Source organism: Onychostruthus taczanowskii, unplaced genomic scaffold (genome assembly GCF_017590055.1).
Source record: "Onychostruthus taczanowskii isolate IOZ18803 unplaced genomic scaffold, ASM1759005v1 scaffold21, whole genome shotgun sequence".
Classification (NCBI taxonomy): domain Eukaryota; kingdom Metazoa; phylum Chordata; class Aves; order Passeriformes; family Passeridae; genus Onychostruthus; species Onychostruthus taczanowskii.
This window is the reverse complement of record NW_024499351.1, coordinates 5,947,595-5,970,781: the sequence shown is the minus strand read 5'-3', so window position 1 is coordinate 5,970,781 and position 23,187 is coordinate 5,947,595. Positions and strand designations below refer to the sequence as shown.

Below are 23,187 nucleotides of genomic sequence, written 5' to 3'. Positions count from 1 at the left end.
GGGGGTGGTTTACAATAATTGTATTAAAACTGACCCCCTTTAAGATTTTCTGAATGAGTGCATCACTACCCAGGCTCAGGAAATACACTCAGTCATCAAAATAAGCATGAGCTATATAAAGACTTATTTTCTGTTACCATTGTCCTCTTTTCACCTTTCTGTCCTAAGGCTTTGTTATAGGTAAAATATGAATGAAATATGCCCAATTCTAATAAAAAGAATTTATTTGCCACCGTAATACAGTCCCGACAGCCAACAATCAAACTGACAGCGTAACACCCCAGGAAATAGGCTGGGTGAATGTGGATTTGGCCTCTATTGCACCAAATCCCCCCACGTCCACATTGGCTGCTCCGAGGGACCCCTTATACTCTTTATTTTGCCCGCGCGGCAGAGTCCCTTTGTCTCTTTTTAGAGTTCTTCATATTCAAGTTGTTTCTTTTCTTCAGCCTGAGCTGCACAAAGCGTTTCCCCAGTTCCCGGAATCCTGTGTTCAGGTGGCAGGTGTTGATGGCCCTTGCTGTCTCAGATGGGTATCTTTCCGGGCCATCATCTTTGGGCCCCACTGGACACATGCTTCCCTGAACAACCATCTCCTGTGCAGCCGAGCTTTCCTTCGCATGTAAATGTCCTTGCCAGTCTGCCGCGGTTTCACCATCCTGAGGATGAAACACCTACCCCGCCCCTCCCTTCCTATGTACAGCCGGTTTGGTTCATATTTTATATATGTTTTACCCGCACGAATTACTAACTATATCCCTAACAGGCTTGCAGTGTTTATCAGTGACCTTAATTCAACTGTAAGAATTCCTGGGATAAGATTTTTGTCTTTGAGGATGTGCAGCAGACTGTGAACCCAGTCCTGTGGAACCAATGGATGCTCAAACTGTTCCAGTTAACTACCCTAAGCAGCAGCCTCAGTGACACCTAGAGAAGCAGAACACTTTGAGATAACCACAAAAAGGATGTGTATTTTGGAATTTCCCCTCTATTTTTTTTTGTGGTGGATCCCATGCAAATAGTTTATCACTGTAAGGCATATAGTGTTACCCAAATATGTTCAATCTGTTCTGTTACTTTATTCAAAGGAGGAACGTGTTTTCATGCCATTGTGTCAGGTGTCTGCATCAAGCACTCAGTTTCACCAACTGAAGTAAGTAAAAATAGCTGAGTGTGATAAAAGAGAGAGAAAAATTACTTACTTGGTTTTGGACATCTCTTCCATGCTGTTGCTTTCTTTACATCAGTTTTTAACTATAGTTTTGTTTTTAAATGGACACATAAAAAGCCACAAGCCCAAGAAACTCTGCAAAACATTTTTAAATTCAGTTTCCTATAATAGTTGTGCATCTAATACCTAAAAACTTTGCAAAATGCCAGAATTTTTTTTTTCAAACTGCTTTGCCTTATAGCCAAAGGAGGTGTACAGGAGGTATTCTGGTGATTTCTGATCACAGATTTTAGTGGCATTTGGAAGGTGAAAGAATCCAAATAATAAAAACTGAAGACAGAGTTCATTAAAGTGTCTGATCTGCACAGCGGTAAGAAAACTGCTCATGGTAGAAGTGGTAGAAAGGAAGCAAACACCCTGTGTGTTGTGATGTTAAAAGAGTTCCTAAAAGAAAAATTCCATTTGTTGGAAGCTGACCAGTGCTCATTAACATTTTCTAGCACCTTGTCATCTTACTGAGCATTGCCTTACAATTACAATTTACAATTGCAATTTATAAACTCATTTTCAACTAGATGTGGTATCATCTTTTAACCACATGCCTTACGAAGCTAAGTTTTTAAAGGGACTGAGCATCCCTAGTGGGATCCAGTTAAATCATTTCTAAAATCAGTACTCAAATCTGGGCACAATGGTGCAGAGCAAATTTAGACTTGTCACATCTTTGGAAGAGGAAGCGCTGCAGTTTGTCGCAGGGATTGAAAAAGTCAGGCAACGTCCTTACCTGCTTTGCAGAGGTTTTTTGTAGCATCCCTGCAATTGGTATTCTAGACTCTCAGTGGATGACAGAGGTGCCAGTCAGTCTGTTCTGGTAGAAGTTCAGCTCCTGAACTCCTCTTTGGAATTCCAAGGCTCATAGTTGAACTTGCAATTAGCTGCTGCTTGCAGAGGTTTTAGCTAATTGGATGCTGAGAGCAATGTTGGGATAATAAGGTATCTCTGAATGCTCATTAGGCCCCACATAAGAAAGGGGAGCAAATGACATTCAGAAAGAACAGAATAAGAAAAGTTGGGAGTAGCTTCATATAAACAAGTAAACAGAAATCAGAATTGAAGTTAATTCAGGTTGGACCATTAGGTTAAGAAGCAGACCAGTAAAAGAGAAAAACGTAATACCTTAATTATAATTTTTTACCTTCTTGTCTGAGTCAAGACTAGATCCGGGGCATGAGACAACATCTAATGTTGAATGGCTAGGCTATGAGTAACAACAAAGACAGTTTCTGTGTTTCTATGACAGAATTGCTGTTCTCATGAGGAGATGCAGTAGAAGATACTATCTGTCTTCTGAACTTGGCATTAAATTTCTCCCTGGAAAACAGGGCACAATATCTATTTTGTGCCTTCAGGTCCAGGCAAAGCAGCCTGTGCATGAAAAATTTTGGACTGAGCCAAGTAATCAAACCTTCCTCAGCTGTGTCGTCATGGAATTTGAGGATGGTTCCACTGATAGCAGAGTCCTGGCTGGGAGCACAGAAAACACATCCAAACAGACAATTGCTTTCAGAGATTTTACATCTATAATTACAAGGCTGATATTTCTGAATTTAAGGCTTGTCTAGGCTGGCTTCTGTTTCAGCTCAATATTTACTTATAGCTGGGAAGTGGAATGGGCATGCAGCCTACACTGATTCCCAGAGTCCTGGGATTGATATTAAGTAATCTGTTACAAAACAAACTCATCAGAAAAGGGGGGGCAGTCTCCCTTTGCCAGATAGCGCTTCCTCACTGGGGATTTGTCAACCTAGAGCATTAACAAACTCTGGATAATGGTGAATAAAATCTGGCCTGCCTGGCCTGTGGGGGTGGATTAAATTAAACCTAATACTAGTGGTTTTTTTTTTTTTTCAATTTTGAATGTTCTGATTTTTTTTTTTTTTATAATTGCCAGGTGTATGATTATTTATGGTGTGCAAGGTACTTTGTATGCAATACAGCCACCACTCCACGTGCCCACACATCTTAAATCTGTCAAATATGTAGCAGTAAATGGTGTAGGCAGCAATATTCAGGAGCAGGAGAAATAGCCAAAATGAAGAAGGAAAAGGAGGAATATCTACTTAAATTTTTGCTGTCATGCTATTTAAATGCACTTATGCAGAACAGACAAAGTGATTTCAGATCAGTTGGGGTGGATTGGTATTTTCCTGGAGATCCTTTTTTTAATGCCATTTGTGTTTGTTTTTCCGAATGAGTGTAGGCAATGCTGTCTGGACCAAAAAGGAATCTGTGGCACGTGAAAGTTTTCTTTCAAGTGAACTGATGAAGTTCATGGTTTTGAACCTGAAGAGGTTAGGAGACATGAGCAAGCAGGATGCAGCACGTGGAAAAAGAGAATGCTAAAATACAGAGTGGCTGAATGGAAAAGCTCTGAGAGCGAAAGTTCTTAGTTCTCAGTTCTTAGTTCAGAAAAGGAGAGGGAGAAAGGTTGTCCTTTGTTGATATCTGAGGATTTCTCTGGTATCTTATTAAGACACAGAAAGTACTTGTTTCGTTGGTTTTGGACATTTTTAAGTTGTTTGGGTTTGTTTATTTTCATTTGGAAATAAATAAGACATCAGAACCATGAAATCTGAAATCAGCTTCACTTGTGTGCAATTCTGTGCTTCAACCTCACACAACCCCTACTTGCTGTTTTGAGAGTTTGCTGCTTTCACGGCATTTTCATTGAAGGGAAGCTTCCCTGAGCAGAGAGGACATAAAACTTACTCTCAAGGCCTCTTCTGGAAAGTTTAGTCTAGAAACCTTTGGCTGACCTGTGGAAAAGAGCAGGCTGGCCAAATACAGTGTGCAGTATGAGTAGCTTGGTCATGTAAAGGCAGCCTTTCAACTCTGACACACAAAGATTGCTGTCAGGCATGTGAGAAAAGATTATTAAACAAGGAGAGAGGGGGAGAGAGAGAGACGTGTAGAAAATGCACTCTCCTGCTCCTTTCAAGGAAGCTATGATTAGAGAGTAGTGTGGTCACTGAGCTCTTGCTCTTAGCTGCTGTTCCACACTCCCTTAGCCAGATTGCTCTGTTTTCTCAGGAATGCCACTGATATTTTCCTTCCTCAGCACTGCACTGATAACACCTCCAAGCTCAGAGAATGCTTGTTGTATCACTGATGAGCTGCGTGTTGAAAGTAAAGTTTTCTACCTGTGGTGGTTATATGCTTATTTTCCCTGGCAAGAGAGTACTGAGGAAGGGTTTGGGACAGTTGAAGCATTCAGATGATCTGCTATAAAAATCACCAGTAGCAGCTAAAATTGCTAGGTAGTGTGATGACATTTACAGCACTTTGCTGATACTGTATAATAGTCCAGAGCATGGATGTCCTCTCCAGTTTGCTTTCTCTCATCGGGAAAGTTGTGCATTTACTCCCCCAACCCAATACTCTTATAGTAAATATAAGAGTATATCGAGTATAGCAACATACTCTTATAGTAAAGAATGAGTGTCACATTTTGGGGTTGCTGCTTGTATGTGTGTTCATGCTCCAGACAGTTACTGAACACGACACAGGTGAACCAGAGAGGATTCGTTTGCCCTGTGTTATTCAGAGGGTTGTGTTAGGTTAACATCATCTCTCACTATGCCAGGAGACCTCTGCCTCTCTGAGTAGACTGATGTGTTATTGGCAAGATGCTCTTAGAGCAATGTTATTTTCATCTTGTAGTACTGCCTACAGCAAAGAACGCTGTACCTGTAAAAGTACATTTATAGCTGTAAAAGCATCACCTGGGCTATACCTGCTGATGTTTGGATAACACAGTGGTCCATAAATATTCCTGTGCTGGTTGACACGGTGACACTGCAAGTCTGTAATGTGCATCCGGTGTCTGTCAGCATGCAAACAGTTCAGACGCTGAGAGCCAAAAATCATAGGAGAAGGAAGGGAGGGACATGATCACCAGGACAGAACTAGAGGAATTCTGGGGGAAATCACCCTTGTTCATGGCTGGAGCCTAGCTTTTAGTTTGGGTCATTTGTATTTTTAAGCGGAAGGCTGGAGTCCGAGCGGGCAGAGCGCGCTGCATTGGCTCGCCGGTGCCTCTCCCCTCGGCTCGCTGCCCGGGCCCGGATCGGGGCTGGCCCGCCCTGCCGGGGCTGCGGCCGGGGCGCTGTGCTGGGGCCGCTGCCGGGTGCTGCAGGGCCCCCGCTGCTTGCCCAGCTCGGAGCGGCGCCCGGCCCGTGGCGCTCAGCCGGCCGCGGGCAGGAGATGGGGATGGGACGGGCTGGCGCGAGCAGAAAACCCCTTGCAAAGCCCAGGCATTGCCAGGGTGCTTCAGCCCGCGGGGCGGCACGCAGACGGGGCTGCTTCGCCAGTCGTGTGTAGCTTACAGGAATCCTGCTTCTCAGGATGGGCACCAGCATCCTCCCCTGCCTCCTGGGGGATGTTTCATGTTACACGCTGCCTTAAGGAGTACCTTGGCGGGAAGTGTTGTGAACATGGAAATACAATGAAAAGGTTATTGTTTAAGCAGCTCAAAATATTTTTCATGCCAATCCATAGAGAGGAAAATACTTCCTTATACTACTTCTAGAGGATAAACTTGCCATGGGAAAAAAAAAAAAAATTCAACCTGGGAATGAGAAAGCTTCGAACTCACTGGGCATTGCAGTCCTGGGAAGACTTAAGGGAATAAACAAGATAATTTATTTTCAGCTGGAGCTTGATCAATTTATGAAGTAGATTATATGATAGTGAGTGAACAATAGCCGGGCTTGGACTATGACCCAGGAACTTGCTTCTAGCTTTCTGTTAATTACTCGTCACTCCATCTTGGACTGGGGCTGTAGTTCTTATGTTTTTTACCTCATGCTGCATTTTCTTTACCCTAGGGCATCCTGTCTCTCACACTGAACTACCAGCAAAGGATGGAGAACATCCTGGCTAGTTTGTGTGGGACCAGCCCAGAAGATCCTCTCCCTGTGTGGGTTCGTGGCAATGTTGGCCATTGCTTTAACCAGCTGACACTAAGTGTGATTCCTCATGTGATCCTTGCAGTGGTCAGTGCCTGCTTCCTTGGCACTCCGAGGTATGACAACTGACTTGTCTGGCTCTTGATTACTATGCAGGACTGGAGGTGGGGTGGAAAGGCTGGAAATTGTATCTCCCTATCATGTGCTGAATATGTAATTAGGGAAGGACACAATATTATAATGCTATTATGTTTGTCAGCATCCATTTTAATTCAGTGTACAGAAAGGAATGCAGAAAGAATAGAGGGGATTGTGGGCATAAAATCACAGCAAGTAGTTAGAAACCTTTTCAGTGAATGAGGACTGGGGAAACTGGGAGTATTCTGGTAGAGGATATAAATCCAAGGTGGCATAGAAGATGTATATAAGGCAATAAGGAGTTTAGAGAAATGCAGAATTGTTTTTCTGCTTACCCTCTTCTGAAATTCCTAAACATGACACATTCAGTGATACTGCAAGGCCCCAAAGAATCCAGTGATAATGAAGTATTTTGGATGGGCAATATATTATAGACCTTACAAGCACAGCGTCACTGAAACTCACAGTGATAAAAATAATGTTTCTAAAATAAAAATCCAACAGACAAGGAAATCAAGGATCAGAGATGTGACAGAGAGAATTTAATAATTCAAAATTTGTGTTAAAGAGGTTAAATATACTTTTTCTTGTTGTTAATCTTTAAGGATTGGAGTCTGATTTGACCACAAAATATCATAGTTTGCAAACAAATTTCTGTAAAGAAATGTTTTTCTTTGGTAGCATCTAAATCTCTGGTGTTGACCAAAGAGTGGGCTGTATTGACCTGATGTAGTTTAGCAATGCCCACAGTCAGAAAAAGTTACAGATCTAGGGAGGTGTATCCAGAAGGTTAAGTAGGAGTGGATGTATAAACATGGGGAAGAGGAGAGCAAGAAGGAACAGTACTGACTGAGACGTAGTGGAATTCCAGCTGTGATTTATTTCACTGCTCTTTCTTCCTCAAGGTCTGGCTCTGGTGTGCCTTGCAGGCCAAGCTGGAGGTGGAGAATCGCTACCTCCTTCGTACTTGCTGGCTTGTTCCTTGCTGACACCATCCCAGCCACCATCTCCCAGCAGGAGCTGGGCCCTGTGTACCTGGAAGTGCTGGCCAATGGCACCGCTGCCCTGACATGGCTGGTGCATGGCTTCGCTCTTCTTATGCTCTGCAGGTCCATTCACGGCTTTACCAGGGGCCCTGCAGCCCTGGCTCTCCTCACTCTCTTTCCCCTACCTTCCTTCATCATCACACTGGTGTGGTACTGCCAGAGTGGGACAGCTTGGACGCCTGCCCACCCTGGTGCCTCCTCCAGGTTCGCCATTCTCTGTCTGCAGCTGGCCTCCCTGCTTGCCTATGTGGTCAGCTACTTCTTCCCCGCTGCTGGCAGGCAAGACTTCCTCTCCATCAATCACTCTTGGCAACAGGACCAGCCCATCTCAGAGCCAGGGATCCCAGTGCCTGGCCAGCAGAGAGTGGCAGAAGATGGTGAGAGCTGGCTCTCACGCTTCTTTTACACCTGGATGAACCCCCTTATGAAGCGTGGCTATCAGCAGAAGCTGAACCAGCCACAGGACGTCTACGTGCTTCCTCACCAGCTCCAGGCTGCCAGGGTCTGTGACCGGTTCTACTCTTGCTGGCAGAAGAAGGCAGCTCTTCAGCAAGCAGAGGAGGAGACAGTGTCTCTTACCAGCCCAATCATTGCTGGAGGTGATGGGAGTAGTGGTGCTGCAGAGAGCCCGCACCACACCCAGGAAGCCGTGCGCCTCCTGTCAGTCCTTCATGCGGCCTTTGGGCTTCGTTTCTACACCCTTGGACTTCTCAAGCTGGCTGACAGTCTGCTGAATTTTTCAGGTCCTCTGCTTCTGAACTTGCTGGTGAACTTCATGGAGTCACAGCAGGAGCCCCTGAGCCATGGGATTCTTTATGCCCTTGGGCTCTTTGCTGGCTCCTTCGTGGGCGCTGTCTTGCGGAGCCAGTTCAGGTACGAGATGAACAAGATGGCGCTGATGGTGCGGGCCGCCGTCATCTCTGCCATCTACCGCAAGGCTCTGCGTGTCAGCAGCGCCAGCCTTGCCCGCTTCACTGTGGGGGAAGTTGTCAACTTCATGAGCACGGACACCAATAGGTTGGTCAACTTCTGCTACAGCTTCCATGAGTTGTGGGGCCTGCCTGTCCAGCTTGCCATTACCCTTTACCTCCTGTACCAGCAAGTGGGGATAGCCTTTCTGGGAGGCGTGGGCCTGGCTCTGCTGCTGGTGCCCATCAACAAGATCATAGCTAACCTCATCATGGAGAACAACAAGAAGATGCTGAAACACAAGGACACACGAGTCAAGGTGAGGGGCACTGGTATCTCTCTGAGTTTGTATTTTTTCCCTGTTTGTCCCAGAACGTTGGCTTCTTGGCCACTAGTCATGGTCCAAGGCAGATTAATTGAATCACAGCACAATTGAATCACGTAGAAGGGGCACACCCACACACGCACACACATCCACACACACACACTTTTTGGTCAAAAGTGTTTCAGGGTGATGTAGTTTCACCACCCATAAGATCATGAACCTTTAATGCTTATCTTGTCCCCTAATTTAGGTTCCCTTGCAAGTTTCTTTTCTGTGTGTAGTAAAGGTAAGACTCCTGATGGCTTCCTCTAGATACGCATCCATCCTATTGCTCCAGTGATGCCATCAGAGATGAAGTGGCTTTCAGTCTAGACAAAGGCAATGGTCATGGATGTAATTTTATATGGCACTCTCAGTCATCTTTTCTACTGCTTTTCCCCTATTTGCAGTGCCGTCTCTCTTCTCCACATGTCAGACATTTGATTCCCACCTTTTAGCATTGTATCTCTAATTTGAGGGGCCAGCAGTTTCACTCATGCTTTGGAAGCATGAAACATAGGTCAACTCCCTGTCAGAACTGTTGGCAGTTTTAAAAATACTTACTTTCCCAACAGTAGGTGCATCTACCAGAGTAGTATCTGATTGTGCTGAGCTTTCTCCAACTGTTGTAAGACTGGTTTGCTGAATAAAGTCTCTCTTGTTATTTTTTTTTTTAATGTTGGGCAGAGACGCAGTCAGCTTGCTCTACATATGCTGGCCTGAGAACAGAAATGAGAGGACTGCATCCTGCAGGGACACCAGAGTTCTGGAAATGAACCAGCCAGGCTCTGGATACAGACCAGCTGTGTCAGGGCAGGACCAGGCCTGAGAGTCAGATGTTATCTCAAGGCACTGTCAAGTCAACACAAGTAAATAGTATCCAGGCGGGAGCTAGCAATTCCACACATCCCTTCACCTGTGTTGTTCATCTTTCACTTGGAAAGTAGTGTAATATTTTGCCTTTTCCTTGGTTGTGCACAGCATGCGTGGCTGAAAAGCCTGGTGGGATGGATGAGCACAAAGTTTCCAGTAGCTGTCACTTAAGTTTATGCTTTTGTTAGCAATAAATGGTTCCTGACATCTCTAGCTTGACTCTTAGCAGGAGACAACTGCACACCCAGGCACAGCCCAGGTTGCCTGGGCACTGTTTCCTTGATGTTCTTTTCCTCGTTGCCTGCAGCTAATGACAGAGTTCCTGTGTGGCATTCGTGTGATCAAGTTTTACACTTGGGAGAAGCACTTCAGCACCAAGATAAAATCCTGCCGGGCTGAAGAGCTGCAGAAGTTACGGGCCATCAGTTACCTGGATGCTTTGTGCGTGTACATGTGGGCAGCACTCCCTGTTGTTGTCTCCATTGCCATCTTTGTCACCTATGTCCTGTTGGGTCACCAGCTCACTGCCACAAAGGTGAGTAGGTAGTAGGGAGAGGTCCAGACTTGTCTTGTGCAGAACACAGTCTGCAGTGGAACTGCAATCCTGAGGCATCTGCTCTGGGAAATAAACCCAGCCCATGTCTCTCCACAGCTCTTCAGGCTCTCACTGGTGAAGCTGTTTGGAGGATACAGGGGAGGTGCTGGCTCCAGCTCATGGCTGTTTCCTTACCCTTGCAGGTGTTCACAGCATTGGCCCTTGTTGGGATGCTTATTCTACCCCTCAATGCCTTCCCATGGGTGTTGAATGGGATCTTGGAGGCCAAAGTTTCCCTGGATCGAATCCAGCAATTCTTTGAACTCATGGACCAGGACCTGGAAGCTTATTATGCCCTAGGTAACGGTTAAGGAATCTGCCAGGCCTGAGATTCTGGCCAGCAGACATTCAGAGCAGAGGTGCAAGGCCCAGGGGCAGTGCTGGAGGGCAGCTGGTTGTCACTCTGTGATTCAAGATGTTCAGTTGGGTAGAGGTGAAGTGGATACACTTCTCTTAATTTCTGTGGAAAGCAGGAGACAAGGCTATAACATTCCACTTTACCAACCAAAAGCCACTGCTTGCCCCAACAGAGACATTAATGTCCCAGTAGAACAAGCAGCTCTGTCCTCTGACCAAAGCTCTTGTGACACTGAAGCATCAACAAACTTGGCTTCACGTGGCAGAAAGGCTTGAGTGGCTGCCCCTCTCCTGAGCCATATTAGTTCCCTTTCCTTCTTTCATTGCCTTTGGTCAGCTCCCTGCCATTCTTTTACCTTCAGCAATAATAAAAGCAGGTTATATCCTTACAGTGTCTCCCTGACAGCCATGTATGTCTAGTGTGAGCTGGAGACAGAAGGGTTGGAAGAAGGGATGCATAAGTTTAAGGGCAAGTCAGTAGGCAAGAGTCTCCTTCTGTGGTTGGGTTAGGGGCAACATGCAGTGCCTCATCCATGGTCTCTGCATTTTGGAACAAAGCTGATGACGTTTGTGATGCCAGGTGCCTTTAATTTTCTGGTCTTCTCATAGCAGTGCTTTGCTGTTCGGGTTTTCACTTGTAGATAGCCCTTCAGATACTGCTACTGCCATGGAGATGCAATGTGCAGCCTTCTCATGGGTGCCAGTTCAGGAGGAAAGCACCAGTCAGCCCTCATCCACAGGCACTCTGCAACTGCACATCGAGAACCTGTCAGTGAGGAAGGTGAGCAAAGACGTGGGAGGTAATACAGAAAAATGGCACTAGAGAAAAAATACTGGAAACTAGAAATAATGGAGCAGAGGTGGCATGTTTTCCTCAATCTAGGAGCTGTGCAAAATCTTCTCTTGGTCAAGAGGCATGGGACACTGAAAGGTTGAAAGACTCTAGAGAACATCCATGGCTTACAGACAGGAGATGAACTAGTTCTCTTTGCTTTCTACTGTTGCTGCTGGTGACAACTGGGCAGGGAACAGAGCAGGCCTCTAGAGTTAACACTCCTTGCAAATCTGTGTCCTGTCATATCAGGGGTCTGGTTTACCTGACAACTGTTCCCAGCTGCACTGCTGAACATGAGATGGTCCTAGCAGTCAGCTTCCTTACAGGCTACATGTGGCTCAAGAAATCTGGACAAGCTACCCTGCATTAGCACATCAGGTTGCTTCTTTTCATTTCCCTTTGCAGGGAATGCTCCTGGGGGTTGTTGGGAAGGTTGGCTCTGGCAAAAGCTCTCTGCTTGCAGCCATCACTGGAGAGCTCATTAAGTAAGTAGTCTAAAGAGTTTTCCCTGCCTGGTCCCTCCATGCCACAGCAGGTGGGAATTGTCCAGTGCTATCCCAACTTGTGGGTAATTTTGATCTGCCAGCAGTTTTTCTTTGTTGCCCTTTATACCCACTTTTGTTGTGCTTGCAGACAAGGTGGACGAGTGTATGTTTGTGACCTGGAGCAAGGATTTGGTCTGGCCACACAGGAGCCTTGGATACAGTTTACCACTGTCCGCAAAAACATCCTTTTTGGGCGGGAATATGACGCCAGGCTGTTCGAGGAGGTGCTGGAGGCCTGTGCCCTCTCCGAGGACCTAAATGTGAGTGCCTAGGCTGGAAACCTGCCTGGGCCTTCTTGGCAGGCTTTTGCATCCATCCTGAGCCCCACTGGGATCAGTGTTTATTGCTTCAGGGTGTAGGCTGCTGCTCCAATGTCCCATCACACAGTGTTGCTCTGATTACCAAGCCCACACCATTCCTAGCGTGCCCATACTTCTTTAAGGTGTGAAGTCAATCTTGTAGCACTTTGGGTGGTTTCTTCTGCTGCTGAGCCAAAAGCTGTTCATGTTGGGGAAAGGAGTTGTTCTTGCAGGGCTGATGACTGTTGGGTTTTTCAGGCAGAACTTGTCAGCAACTGATGCTTTTTTGGGGGAAGGATCAGAAGCAAATTCTTTGGGGTTTTGAAGGGCTGAGTCAGTGCTCCTGACATATATTCTAAATTTGAGGTTTATGACTGTATTAGCCAGTAAACCTGGCTGTATATATGGTATGAATCTAGCCTTCTCCCAGTTTATAAGCTAGTGCCTGATTTTCTGAAGTACCAGGCTTTAGCAGCTCCTGTTTATTTTGGCCAGAACGATGAATACTCTGTAAAGGCACGATTTTTATTGGAGATTTTGTAAAATACACCTCTGCTACCAAACTGAGAGGAGACTTATTTCCAGATACTGAAATTTGGTCATTTTTACTGCTACTCTGTTTGGAAGGACCCTGACATAATTTTGATGCAGGCACAGCTCTTGCTCTCACAGAAAATTACTGTGTGCAATTGCCTTGGACCAGAAGTTGCTCTCAATGGGTAGTTAAGATATGACCACCCTATTCTGGAGTGTTAGAGATTTTTGTTGCATAAATAAACCTTCCCAGTTGTTTGTAGAACTAGTGTAGAGATTGTTGCATTGTTTAACTATTGGTAGGGTGTCAGCCTTAGAAATTACTGCCAGAGACTGGAGAGGGGCCCCTGTGTCCTAGTTTTGGGTCCCAAAACAGTTTCTTGTCCCTTTCTAAATTATTTTCTTGAATATTTCAGATTTTACCAGCAGGTGACCAGACAGAGGTGGGTGAAAATGGTGTGACGCTCAGCGGAGGACAGAAGGCTCGAATAGCCCTTGCCAGAGCTGTTTACCAGGTAAATAACAAAGGAGTTACTGTGTGGCAGATCTTGCTGAGTCAAATATAAAGAGTCTCGAAGCACTCAGCTGTACAGTGAGTTCTGGCAGCATGTCTTTAAAGCACATTGTGCTAACCTAAAGGTGCTGCCACATGGAGACACTTGCACTTTACAGCACTGCCAGCTCCAGCAGGGCCAGCAGCTGTATCCTTTTTTCTTTTGTCCCCCTCCCAGGAGAAAGAACTTTACCTCCTTGATGATCCCCTGGCTGCTGTTGATGCAGATGTAGCCGACCATATTATGCGGAAATGCATTTTTGGAGTTCTCAAACATAAGACCAGGGTCCTTTGCACTCACAGGACAGAGTTTTTGGAGAAGGCCGATGCCTTGTTGCTGATGGACAATGGCAGGATAGTTAAGACAGGTACACTGTCTGTCTTCTCAGGCATTCACTTGTGTCTTGGAATGGCTTGAGGGGATTAGGATTAACTGTGGGGAACCCACTGTTAAAAGAGGACACTGAGAACACTGCATGTGTGCAAAGATGGGGTGGAAGAGAATGCAGATATACAGATTAAACAGGACAGCCCTAGATGTGGGGAGCTGATGAGGCAGAAAGAGTAACAGGTTGAATGGAGCGGAGCCTTCAAGGGTACAGTTGCTGTATGACCTAGGGAATCCTATGAGAGAACAAAACTGGGTCATTTCAGAGCAAGAGGCAGTGGGAAGGTGGAAAGTTGTCACCTGCTCCTCACAGATGCTGAAGAATTTGAATGTCTCTCTTTGCAGGCACACCAGCTGATATCCTGCCACTTGTTGAAGCCTTCCCCAAGTTCAAGGATGCAGACAAGGGGGATAAGGATAAAGGTCTGTTCCTGATGAGCTTAAGGGTAGCTGGGGCAGCACAGCTGACCTTCCAGACAGAACCTGTACCTGATGGCTGCTGGCTTTAGAGAGAGCTCCCATCATCTTGTTCTGCTGTGGCAGTGCTGATATGTGGGTGGTGTATACACAGAAGGACAGAAGGCTCACATATCATTGGGTATTGGTCTGGAACAGTATTTGAACCTGTTGATCTGCTTGTAGTCCAGTTTTGGATGAAGAACTGCTAGGGTTGGTGCACCTGTCTTGAAAGAGGAGAGAGGAGGGAAAAAAAGTGTCCCTCATAGTTTCGACTTACTCTGTTCACATTTAAGAACAGCTGCAGGAAAAATTTAACACTGCACTGACCTTTGCTTTTGCATCCATACCCACAGCCCCTAATGAACAGGGACAGGAAGAGGCCATAAAGACAGAGGCAGAAGAACCAACCCAAAACAATTATCTCATCCACAAGGAGGAAGAGAAGAAAGAAGGGGCAGTGGCTTTTCAGGTGTACAAGGCCTATTGGATGGCAATGGGCAGCTGCTTAGCAATATCAATCCTCTTCTCACTGTTCCTGATGCAAGGTAAGGCAGTGACCCAGCAGCACATCTCTCTTTAGACATTCTTCTCCTCTTGTCTCATTCCCTGGTTGCACGGAGTCCAGAAGGAAAGACACCAGGGCTTTAAGCACTCACCTCTGTAGCAGTGCTGTGTCACTGCTGCGCCTCAAGGCTGTTCACTTGCTCCTGCTCTACTACTAATGGGGAAGACTATACTGGGCAGCAAGACTAAGCAAAAGTTGTCCAGCAGCTTCCCCTTCAGTTTGTCAGCTTCATGTTTGCTGATTCAGAAGCAGAATTTCTCTTTACATAGTCTGTGTTTCTCTGTAGCATCCAGAAATGTGTCAGATTGGTGGTTGTCATACTGGATCTCCAGCATATCCCAGACAGCAAATACCTCTGTGATGGCCTGCTCAGCTTCCCTGCCTTCCCCAGAGCTGCTTCTCTTCTCCACTGCTGGGCTTGTGTAAGTGAATATGATCCAGAGGTGCCAAAGGGAGCAGGAAATGTCCTTAAGTGCATTTCCTGTGAAGATCCTGAAGAGCAGGGATAGATAAACTGACTACTTCACTTCAGGGAATATGTTTGGCTGCTTTGACGAAGAGAATCAAAATCCCTGACCTGATAATGTGCCAAAAAGGCACATTAGCTGGGGCTCATGGAAGACCCCTAGCTGCACAGTAATTGGAGTATTTGTCCCAACATGCCAAAGGGGTGTAACAGGAGTTATCAGGCTAAAGTATCCTGATTTCCCCTGGAGTATGGTCTTGGGTTCTCATGTCTGTGAGTTTACTGTCAGGAAGATGATGGCAGATTCATATCTTCCTCCTTTTTTCCAGTTCCCCCATTCAAGATCTGGACAAGACCCCAGCCCCTCCCAATGGTTCAGTGGATGTGAATTTCTACCTGATAGTTTATGGGAGCATTGCAGGGGCCAATTCCCTCTTCACCATTTTTCGGGCGTTCCTCTTTGCTTGTGGTGCTCTCCGTGCTGCCAGTGTCATTCACAACAGACTGCTCCAAAGGGTTCTAAAGGTAATGGGCACAAAGTCCAGGGCAGGCTGAGGCTCCTGCAAGCTGCCATTCTTCTCATAGCTGGGAGTATGGGTGTGGGAGATAGATTAAGGTTTCTGTTGGTATTGGCTGGTAGGACTGTATTCAAAAGGGGTGTATGCACCACAGCCAGCACAAGGGTCCAGTAAGCGGGGTTCAAAATGTGTCCTGTTCATTCCATGGAAGGATGATTTAAAGCTGCCACCTGCATCTGTTCACTCATTAGCCTTAGCTGTATAGCCAGTCAAGTCAAAGTAGCTTTTCCAGGATGGTGAGTTCAGGTTTAGATGAGATTGGAAGGAGTTATTAAGCAAGATCTAGGGCTGATGCTGGCATATGTCAGATAACTTAATGTTTTTGGCTTCCTTGGGTCCTCAGCGTTAGGATTAGGGGATGGAAGTTCAGATTAGAGGCTAGATTTGCCTCACTACTATTGGGCCTTCATGGTGTCTGAGTGCCTGCTTTCTCAGTAGCTGTCAGCCATTTGATACAGAAGGAGTGCTTCCTTTTACCATGCAAACAATGCGTGAGTTGTTTGGCTGCTAGTGGATGCTGGCTTTGGAGGCTGAGGTAAGGAAGTGGCTTGTGGTGGCCACCTCCTTGTGGCCTTATCTGCTCCCCTTGGTGCTGCTCTCCTGCACACTGTTCTGTGGTTGGATCTCAGCACAGCTGACTGGCTCTTACTGTCTGGTTCCCTTATTGCCAGGCCACAGTCACCTTCTTTGACACCACACCAACAGGCCGGATCCTGAACCGCTTCTCCTCAGACGTGTACTGTGTGGATGACAGCCTGCCATTTATCCTCAACATCTTCCTAGCCAACATCTACGGGCTCTTGGGCATGCTGGTGATAATGACCTATGGCCTCCCTTGGATTGGCCTGGTCTTGCTCCCTCTGGCTGTAGTCTACTTCTTTGTTCAGCGCTATTACCGATTCACGTCCCGGGAGCTCAAGCGCCTCCAGAGCATCACCCTGTCTCCCATTTACACACACTTCTCAGAGACCCTGTCGGGACTGAGCACTATCCGAGCCATGCAGGCAACAAAGAGGTGAGCAGGAAGCACAAGCACCCAGAGAGACAGAGCTCAGAGCTTTGGCTTTATGGGTCAAGGCCTTCTTCTTGTGGGTCTGGTTATAGGGTTGCTGGAGTGCCTTTTTCTGGGGCAGCAGGAGAGGAATTTGAGTGATGCAAACCTCTGTTGTGTGCCTGACAGGTTTGAGTTGGAGAATCAGCTGCATCTGGAGCAGAACCAGCGCTGTCTCTTTGCCAGCGAAACAGTGATGGAGTGGCTGGACATCCGCTTGCAGATGATTGGGGTTGCTGTGGTTACTGCTATAGCAGGGATTGCCATCATCCAGCACCAGAAGCAGCTGGGAAATCCAGGTAGACTGCCAGGGACTGATCTATGTCTACTTCTAAGCTGTGCCCAAAGGGTTCCTCCTTTCCAAGCCCAGAGCTACACATTTTCCTACACTGAGGTAAAATCCAGAGCTCCTGCTTCCTGTTGCTAGCAAGTCACCCACAGTGTAGTGCTTCAGTTCCTGTCTCTGCTCCTGTGTGTCCCCAACCTCAAGTGTGACCCCAGACTTCACAGTCCTGACTTTTCCTTTGTTTTTTTTTTTGTCTGCCCATCAAGATGTCAGCTCCTTCCCTGCCACTAACACTCTTGCTTCTGCTTTTGTCCTCACAGGACTTGTGGGCCTGGCACTGTCATATGCCCTGTCTGTCACAAACCTGCTCTCAAACCTCATTAACAGTTTCACTCACACAGAGATGATGATGGTGAGTGTGGAGCGGACAGAGGAGTACACCACAGACATCCCCTTGGAGCCTCAGGATAAATTGGTCCAGGTAAAAGCTCAGATGTGTTCTCAGGTACTGGCCCATCTTCTGGCTCTTTGCCCTGCACTTGTGCCCTGGGGAGATCAAAGGGTGCCAGTGAATGGGTGGAGGGCACTCACCACAGAAACCACCTTGATCACTCATCTTTTACTGGTGTATCTCCTGGGGAGGATGAATCTCCAGCAGAAACTGGTGAAGGTGGGAGTGATGGGAAGGAGTAGGGAAGCAGAATGGGTGCTAGATGCAAGCTGTGATGGAAGAACAAGCCTAGGAGTGGGCTGGAGGTGGGACTGGGCTGTTGGTTCTGCTCAGAAGCCAAGCAAGTGTCTAAAGGGGCTTGAACTGTGGGGAGGCAATGCTGAAGACGACAATCAATCATTATCATGCCCTTTCTCACCTGTGTATCCCTCTTAGGTTTCTGCTGACTGGCCAAGTGAGGGGCTTGTGGAGTTCCAGCAGGTGGTCCTGGCATACAGACCAGGCTTGCCTAATGCACTTGATGGTGTGAGCTTCACTGTTTACCCTGGAGAGAAGCTGGGCATTGTGGGTCGCACAGGATCTGGGAAATCCACCCTTTTCTTGGCCCTTTTCCGTATGATGGAGATGAAATCAGGCCAGATTCTCCTCGATGGTGTTGACAGCCAGCTGGTGGGCTTGGAGGAGCTGAGGTATGGCTGAGCAGAGTGAAGGGCAGCTGATGGTGGCTGAGAGCTGTCAGTGGCTGCATGCCAAAGTAAAGAGTGAGGAGCAAAGGACTGACTGTTGTGGCACCCTCTTTTCTGACTGTGGTAGCTTTTTACGAGTCTCTCTGTCGTTTCTCGACAGTTGTGCTAAGGAAACCAGGCTGAATATGTGACCCATGTCTCTGTGCTTCTGAGATTTGTAGCAAACTAAGACACCCCATGAAAAAAGAAGTAGCAGATCTTTGCTTTTCTGCAGACCCCATCCCATGAGCCTTCAGCTTTTGTTTACTTGCAGATCTAGGCTGGCCATCATCCCACAGGATCCATTTTTGTTCAGTGGCTCAGTCAGAGAAAACCTGGACCCCCAAGGAAAACGGACGGATGCTGAGCTCCAGGAGGTGCTGGAGCAGTGCCACCTGTGGGATGCTGTTATGCAGATGGGTGAGTTGGAAACCAGTGAGAAGCAGCTGATGAGTGTGCATTCTGCAAGAGGAGGGAAGGCCTTAGCTCGGGCAGGGAGCTGAGGTGGATGCAGTAGGGAATGGGTTAGGCAAGGTTAGAACCAGTGTGGGAACAGGTAAGTGGGACCCAGTGGCATTACGTGACATTTAGAGGCAAATGGACTGGCAGGTGATGGATTGGGTGGCAGAAGTTTGCTGGTGAGACCAGGCCTCAATGGGTGTTAGAGGAGTAGCAGAGAGATAAGCCAGGCCTTAGTTCTAAGGGAACTGTGCCAGATGTTGCTCTTGTCTAAGTGTAAAGGCTCTAGTTCCTAAGGCCTGGGCCTGAGCAGAATGGGGATTTTGTGTGCTACTGGGAAAATCTTGGACTGGTGGGGCTGTTTGGGGCCCTGTGTAGATGATGCAGGTGACTGTTAATCTCGATCCCTGCAGGTGGACTGGACAGTGAGCTGGGAGAGAGGGGAAAGAGTCTGTCTGTGGGACAGAGGCAGCTGGTGTGTCTGGCCAGAGCCATCCTGACACAGGCCAAGGTAAGTTCACTGCCTTCATCGGAGCAAGGGGGAGAGGGACCTGCTGGTGGCTGTCTGGGGACAGCAGAGCAGAGCGCTGCAGAGCTGGAGGTGTCATGGGGACACGTACCCTGTGCTAACTTCTCAGGCTGTCTCTAGCCAGGGAGTGGGGTCTCTGCTGTGCTGCTTGGAAGCCCCCTTCCCTCTCTGTCCCTGGCAGGTGCTGTGCATCGATGAGGCCACAGCCAGTGTGGATCAGAAGACAGACCAGCTGCTGCAGCAGACCATCCGCCAGCGCTTCGCTGACAAAACTGTTTTGACAATTGCTCACAGGTATGGAAGAACCTCTGTGCCTAAAGTCATCCTGCCACTCACAGGGAGAGGTGGCTGCACATGCCATGCCTGGGCCCCAAGCTGAGCACGGAGGTCACTGTGATAAGGCTTTTCAAGTGCCAAGGCTGGACCTTGCCTTTTGCCTTTTCTGCTGGGTGCTGGGAACAACTGGATGTGAAAAGGGGAAAATGTTGTACCCAGAAGTTGGTGCCAGCAGAGGGCAAAATGCAGCATCCTGTCACAGATTTCTCTTCCTGGGCACTGCCTGCGGGCATCAGTAGGGCAGGCGAATTGTTCCTTGTTCTGCCACATTAGGGCGAGGCATAATGGAGAACTATCGTGTGGAAAGGGGCAATGTGGAGACAGTGGAGGAGCAGGTGTCCCTGGCTCGGTAGAGGGCAGTGCAGGACAGCCAGCAGCAAAGGGCTGCAGCCAGCTACTGGATGGTTGTGTCTTCCAAAATCCTGAGTTTCAGTTCCAGCCTGCACCTTATGCCAGTGAGATAGACACTGCCCAGGCAGGACAGGACAACAGTGATTGTCTCATATCTGAGAGATGGAGAGTAGAAGCAGTGGATGGTTGCAGCCAGAGAGAGGAGGGCAAAACATGAATACTGCAGAGAAGGGATGGATCAGCATTAGGTGGTGTTCTCTTCTCTTACTCTTGCCAAGTGGAGGAGCATTTGGAGGAGGGTTATGCAATTGTATGGAGGGTGTTTCCAAAGCACAGAGGTTACCACAAAAATAAAAATCAAATGAGCAGGTGGCAGGGGCTGATGTCCTGCTGCACAGGAGTGGGAGTGATGGATGACAGGCTGGGTGGGCTGGGCTTGGCAAGTGAATCAAGTGGGTCTTGTTAAATACATTATGTAGGAGGGAGGCAGGAGGAGTGTGAAGGGAATGTGGTTCCTACACTAGGGATGTTAAGCATAAATAGAGTAGAAGTGCAAGGGCATTGTGGGCTGAGGTGTGTGTTTGGGTTGGGTGTGGGGAGGCCACCTTTGATGGGGGAGTAATTAAAAAAGAGAAACAGCAGAGGAAGGAGTGGCAGAAGGCAAAGCAACAAGACTGAGTTGAAGATGGTCCCAGCCCCTTTTCCATGGGATGAAAAGCAATGGGGGAGAACAGTAAGGAGAGAAAGGTGATGATGGGGTTGATTTATATCCATGGTTTTTCCATGCCATTCAGCTTTGGGTAAAATCCAGGATGAGAGGTGACTCTGTGCTTGTCCCTCCAAGTAATTTCCAGTGCTGTAGCCTGCACTCTCTTGGAGGTGAACATGTAACCAGAGTCTTGAACTCCGTAATGCCTTTTACCTGCTCAAATCCTGTGTGGTGTCTTCCTTGTGATCTGTGGCTTCATAGGGCTGTAGTTTCACACTGAATGGTGCATGACTGTGCAAAAACATTCCTGCTGTCCTGTCTTCCCTATCCAGAGCCAGAGGCTGCTGTTCTGCTGGCAGTCCGGGCAGACCTGGGCACATATGTGTGCAGTGGGTCCTGTGGTTGGCTGACTGGCAAGTACAAATCCAGTGGTGGTGGTAGCATAAGCAAAGATGCTAGACTGCAGGGGAATAGCAGCTGATGCACAATTTCTGCTGCCCTTGGGAGGTGGCAGGTGAGGAAATGTTGGGGCAAATAAAGCAACTCACTAACCCCTGTGGGGATGGAGACATTTTGTGCAACCCCAGAATCAGGTATGCCCTGAGCTTCCCCCCACAGAACTTCCCTCTGCGCTCCTGGTGCCCTGCCATGCCCAGCAACTGGAAAGCATCACTGTGCTCTCCTAAGAGGTGCTGCATTTCAGCAGCGAGCAGAGGCTCTCTGGGGAGCTGCACTGTCACCTTGAGTGCAGAGCGAGATCCTCCACAGCTCCTAATGCTGGGCATGTCTTGGGCTGCCCTTAACAGCAGGGGAAGCAGTATCCAGAGCTTCTCCTCAGATCCAACAACGTGTGTCCTGGCATTTGTTGTCACAGGCTGAACACCATCCTGGACTCAGACCGTGTGCTGGTGATGCAAGCTGGGAGAGTGGCAGAGCTGGATTCACCCGCCCGCCTAAGCCAGAAAGATGGCTCCTTGTTCCAGCACCTCCTGCACAGCAGGCAGCAATGATCTCCCTCCTGGGCTCAGCCCAGGCAGCTCTTCTAGCTGGATGCCTAGCTTTCCTGGCACCTCAGACACCAGCGCTGTCCCTGCAGGGCCAGGAGCTGCTGAGGTGAGGGAGGAGCTTGTTCCTGCCTGCAGGCAGCAGCTGTGTGTCCTCAGGGACAGGAGTATGGCACTGTGGCCTTTCCTTTAGTAGGGAAGATGTGACCTGCTGTTCAGAGTTATGCAAGCCTGGTTGGTGGGATCCTGCTCCTCTCCAAGGCTTCTTCCCTTTTTGATTACAGAGGGATTTTCTACTCACTCACTCAAGAATCAGTAACTCCTAGTTTGAGACTTAGTCTGACATATGCAATGTAAAATAAAGTGGAAATATCCTTGTGAAGCTGTTGATTCAGGTCCTTGGCCCTTTTCCTCACCAGACACTTTTTTCCTTATGAGATACAAGAGTGGGCCCTCTCTACACGAAGACAACCCTACCTAATCTCTACTATTCCCAGAAGGCTTTTCCATGCCCAGAAAGTTGCATCCAAGGACCTTGCTACTTTTACTCTGGTTTTCAGTGGAGAAGGCCTTTCCCTGAATGGAGTAGAATGCAATTGCATTAAAGGCCTCTAAGGCTGGTTTATTGAAGACCACACTCTTGGGAAATTCTCTATCCCTCCTGCCCTGCTCCCAGCTGCACAAAACCCACAGCTGCTTTCAGTTTTAGGATCTTCCTTTTGCCATAGGCACCTGGGACCCCTTCTTCCCAACACTCTTAAGGCAATGCCTAGCCCACACCTTTGCTATGCTGTCCAGGGACAGGTGTAATTGCTTTCCCTGAAACTGTAGGAGCCATCTCCATCCCTGCAGATGGAGAATAAGGCAGGACAACTCCTGTGCCATGGTCTGGCTTTGCATTCTTCAGCGAAGTGATGGAGATACTCAGCAAGTTGCTGAGCAACCTGATCTACTTGGATCTGCTGAGAGCAAGAGATTGGTATTCAGAGGTCCCTTGCAACCTAAATTGTTTTATGATTCTCTGATACACTGTTTCTGAGCTTGTACTTGTTTTATTTGATAAAGGTACATAATCCATCCATGTATTAAAAAAATAATCTTTCTGATGAAGCCTCAGTCCCCTCTCCCAGGTCTCACTCCTGCCTGAGCATTCACTTCTTGGCTCACTTCACACCACCTTGAACCCAGCTCTGCAGCCCTACAAGCCAGTAGTAGGGTTTGGGTTGTGGAGAGTTTTGCCCCTCTGCTTAACCACCTATGCCCATGAGGAGGCAGAGAAATCCCTGGTCCTGGGAGAGAGGCACTCATTGCTGCACACTAGACCAGCACAGGCAGGAATAGATCTTTTACAAAGGCTAAGTGACCTGACCATCTGCTGCCTCTTAGCCATGTTTTAGCAATGGTGGAGAAGGCAGTTTTGTGTCTGCTTCCTGTGTTCATCCCAGGCTCACATCCACTGTGGGGAGTTTAGCCTTTGTTGTATTGAGAAATGCTGCAGTGATTTGAGGTTAGAGCCAGCTGCCTGCCTCAGAGTCAATGGGACAGCAAAGGAGGACCTGGATCCTCTATTGCTCCTGAACCAGCCACAGTACAGCCTTGTCGAGCTCCAGCTTCACCTATGAGGACATATGAGAAGGACCAGCT

General features: G+C 47.7%; 1 protein-coding gene across 2 annotated transcripts; it reads left to right on the top strand.

Moving 5' to 3' along the window:
* Window positions 1–5,357: 5,357 nt before the first annotated feature.
* Window positions 5,358–22,190, top strand: ABCC10 (ATP binding cassette subfamily C member 10). Of its 2 annotated transcripts, none has more exons than XM_041404423.1 (22): window positions 5,358–5,683; window positions 6,058–6,254; window positions 7,182–8,550; window positions 9,776–10,003; window positions 10,207–10,363; window positions 11,062–11,201; window positions 11,661–11,740; window positions 11,889–12,060; window positions 13,050–13,148; window positions 13,365–13,554; window positions 13,920–13,997; window positions 14,387–14,578; window positions 14,885–15,020; window positions 15,394–15,589; window positions 16,314–16,657; window positions 16,823–16,992; window positions 17,381–17,460; window positions 17,866–18,119; window positions 18,430–18,575; window positions 19,028–19,125; window positions 19,325–19,437; window positions 21,414–22,190. In XM_041404423.1, exons 2-22 carry the CDS (start codon window positions 6,094–6,096, stop codon window positions 21,547–21,549), a joined length of 4,539 nt encoding a protein of 1,512 aa, XP_041260357.1. In that variant the 5' UTR covers window positions 5,358–5,683; window positions 6,058–6,093; the 3' UTR covers window positions 21,550–22,190. The 2 variants fall into 2 exon arrangements, with proteins under 2 accessions (XP_041260357.1, XP_041260356.1); XM_041404422.1 differs by having other exon boundaries at window positions 17,300–17,460.
* The last annotated feature ends 997 nt before the right edge of the window (window positions 22,191–23,187 follow it).

Excerpts from the sequence above, each read along its gene's own strand:
- ABCC10 (XM_041404422.1), top strand. The coding sequence starts at position 6,094 with ATGGAGAACATCCTGGCTAGTTTGTGTGGGACCAGCCCAGAAGATCCT. Across the intron at positions 10,364-11,061 it reads GGAAGCTTATTATGCCCTAG|ATAGCCCTTCAGATACTGCT; the intron begins GTAACGGTTAAG and ends TTTCACTTGTAG. Across the intron at positions 13,998-14,386 it reads CAAGGGGGATAAGGATAAAG|CCCCTAATGAACAGGGACAG; the intron begins GTCTGTTCCTGA and ends CCATACCCACAG.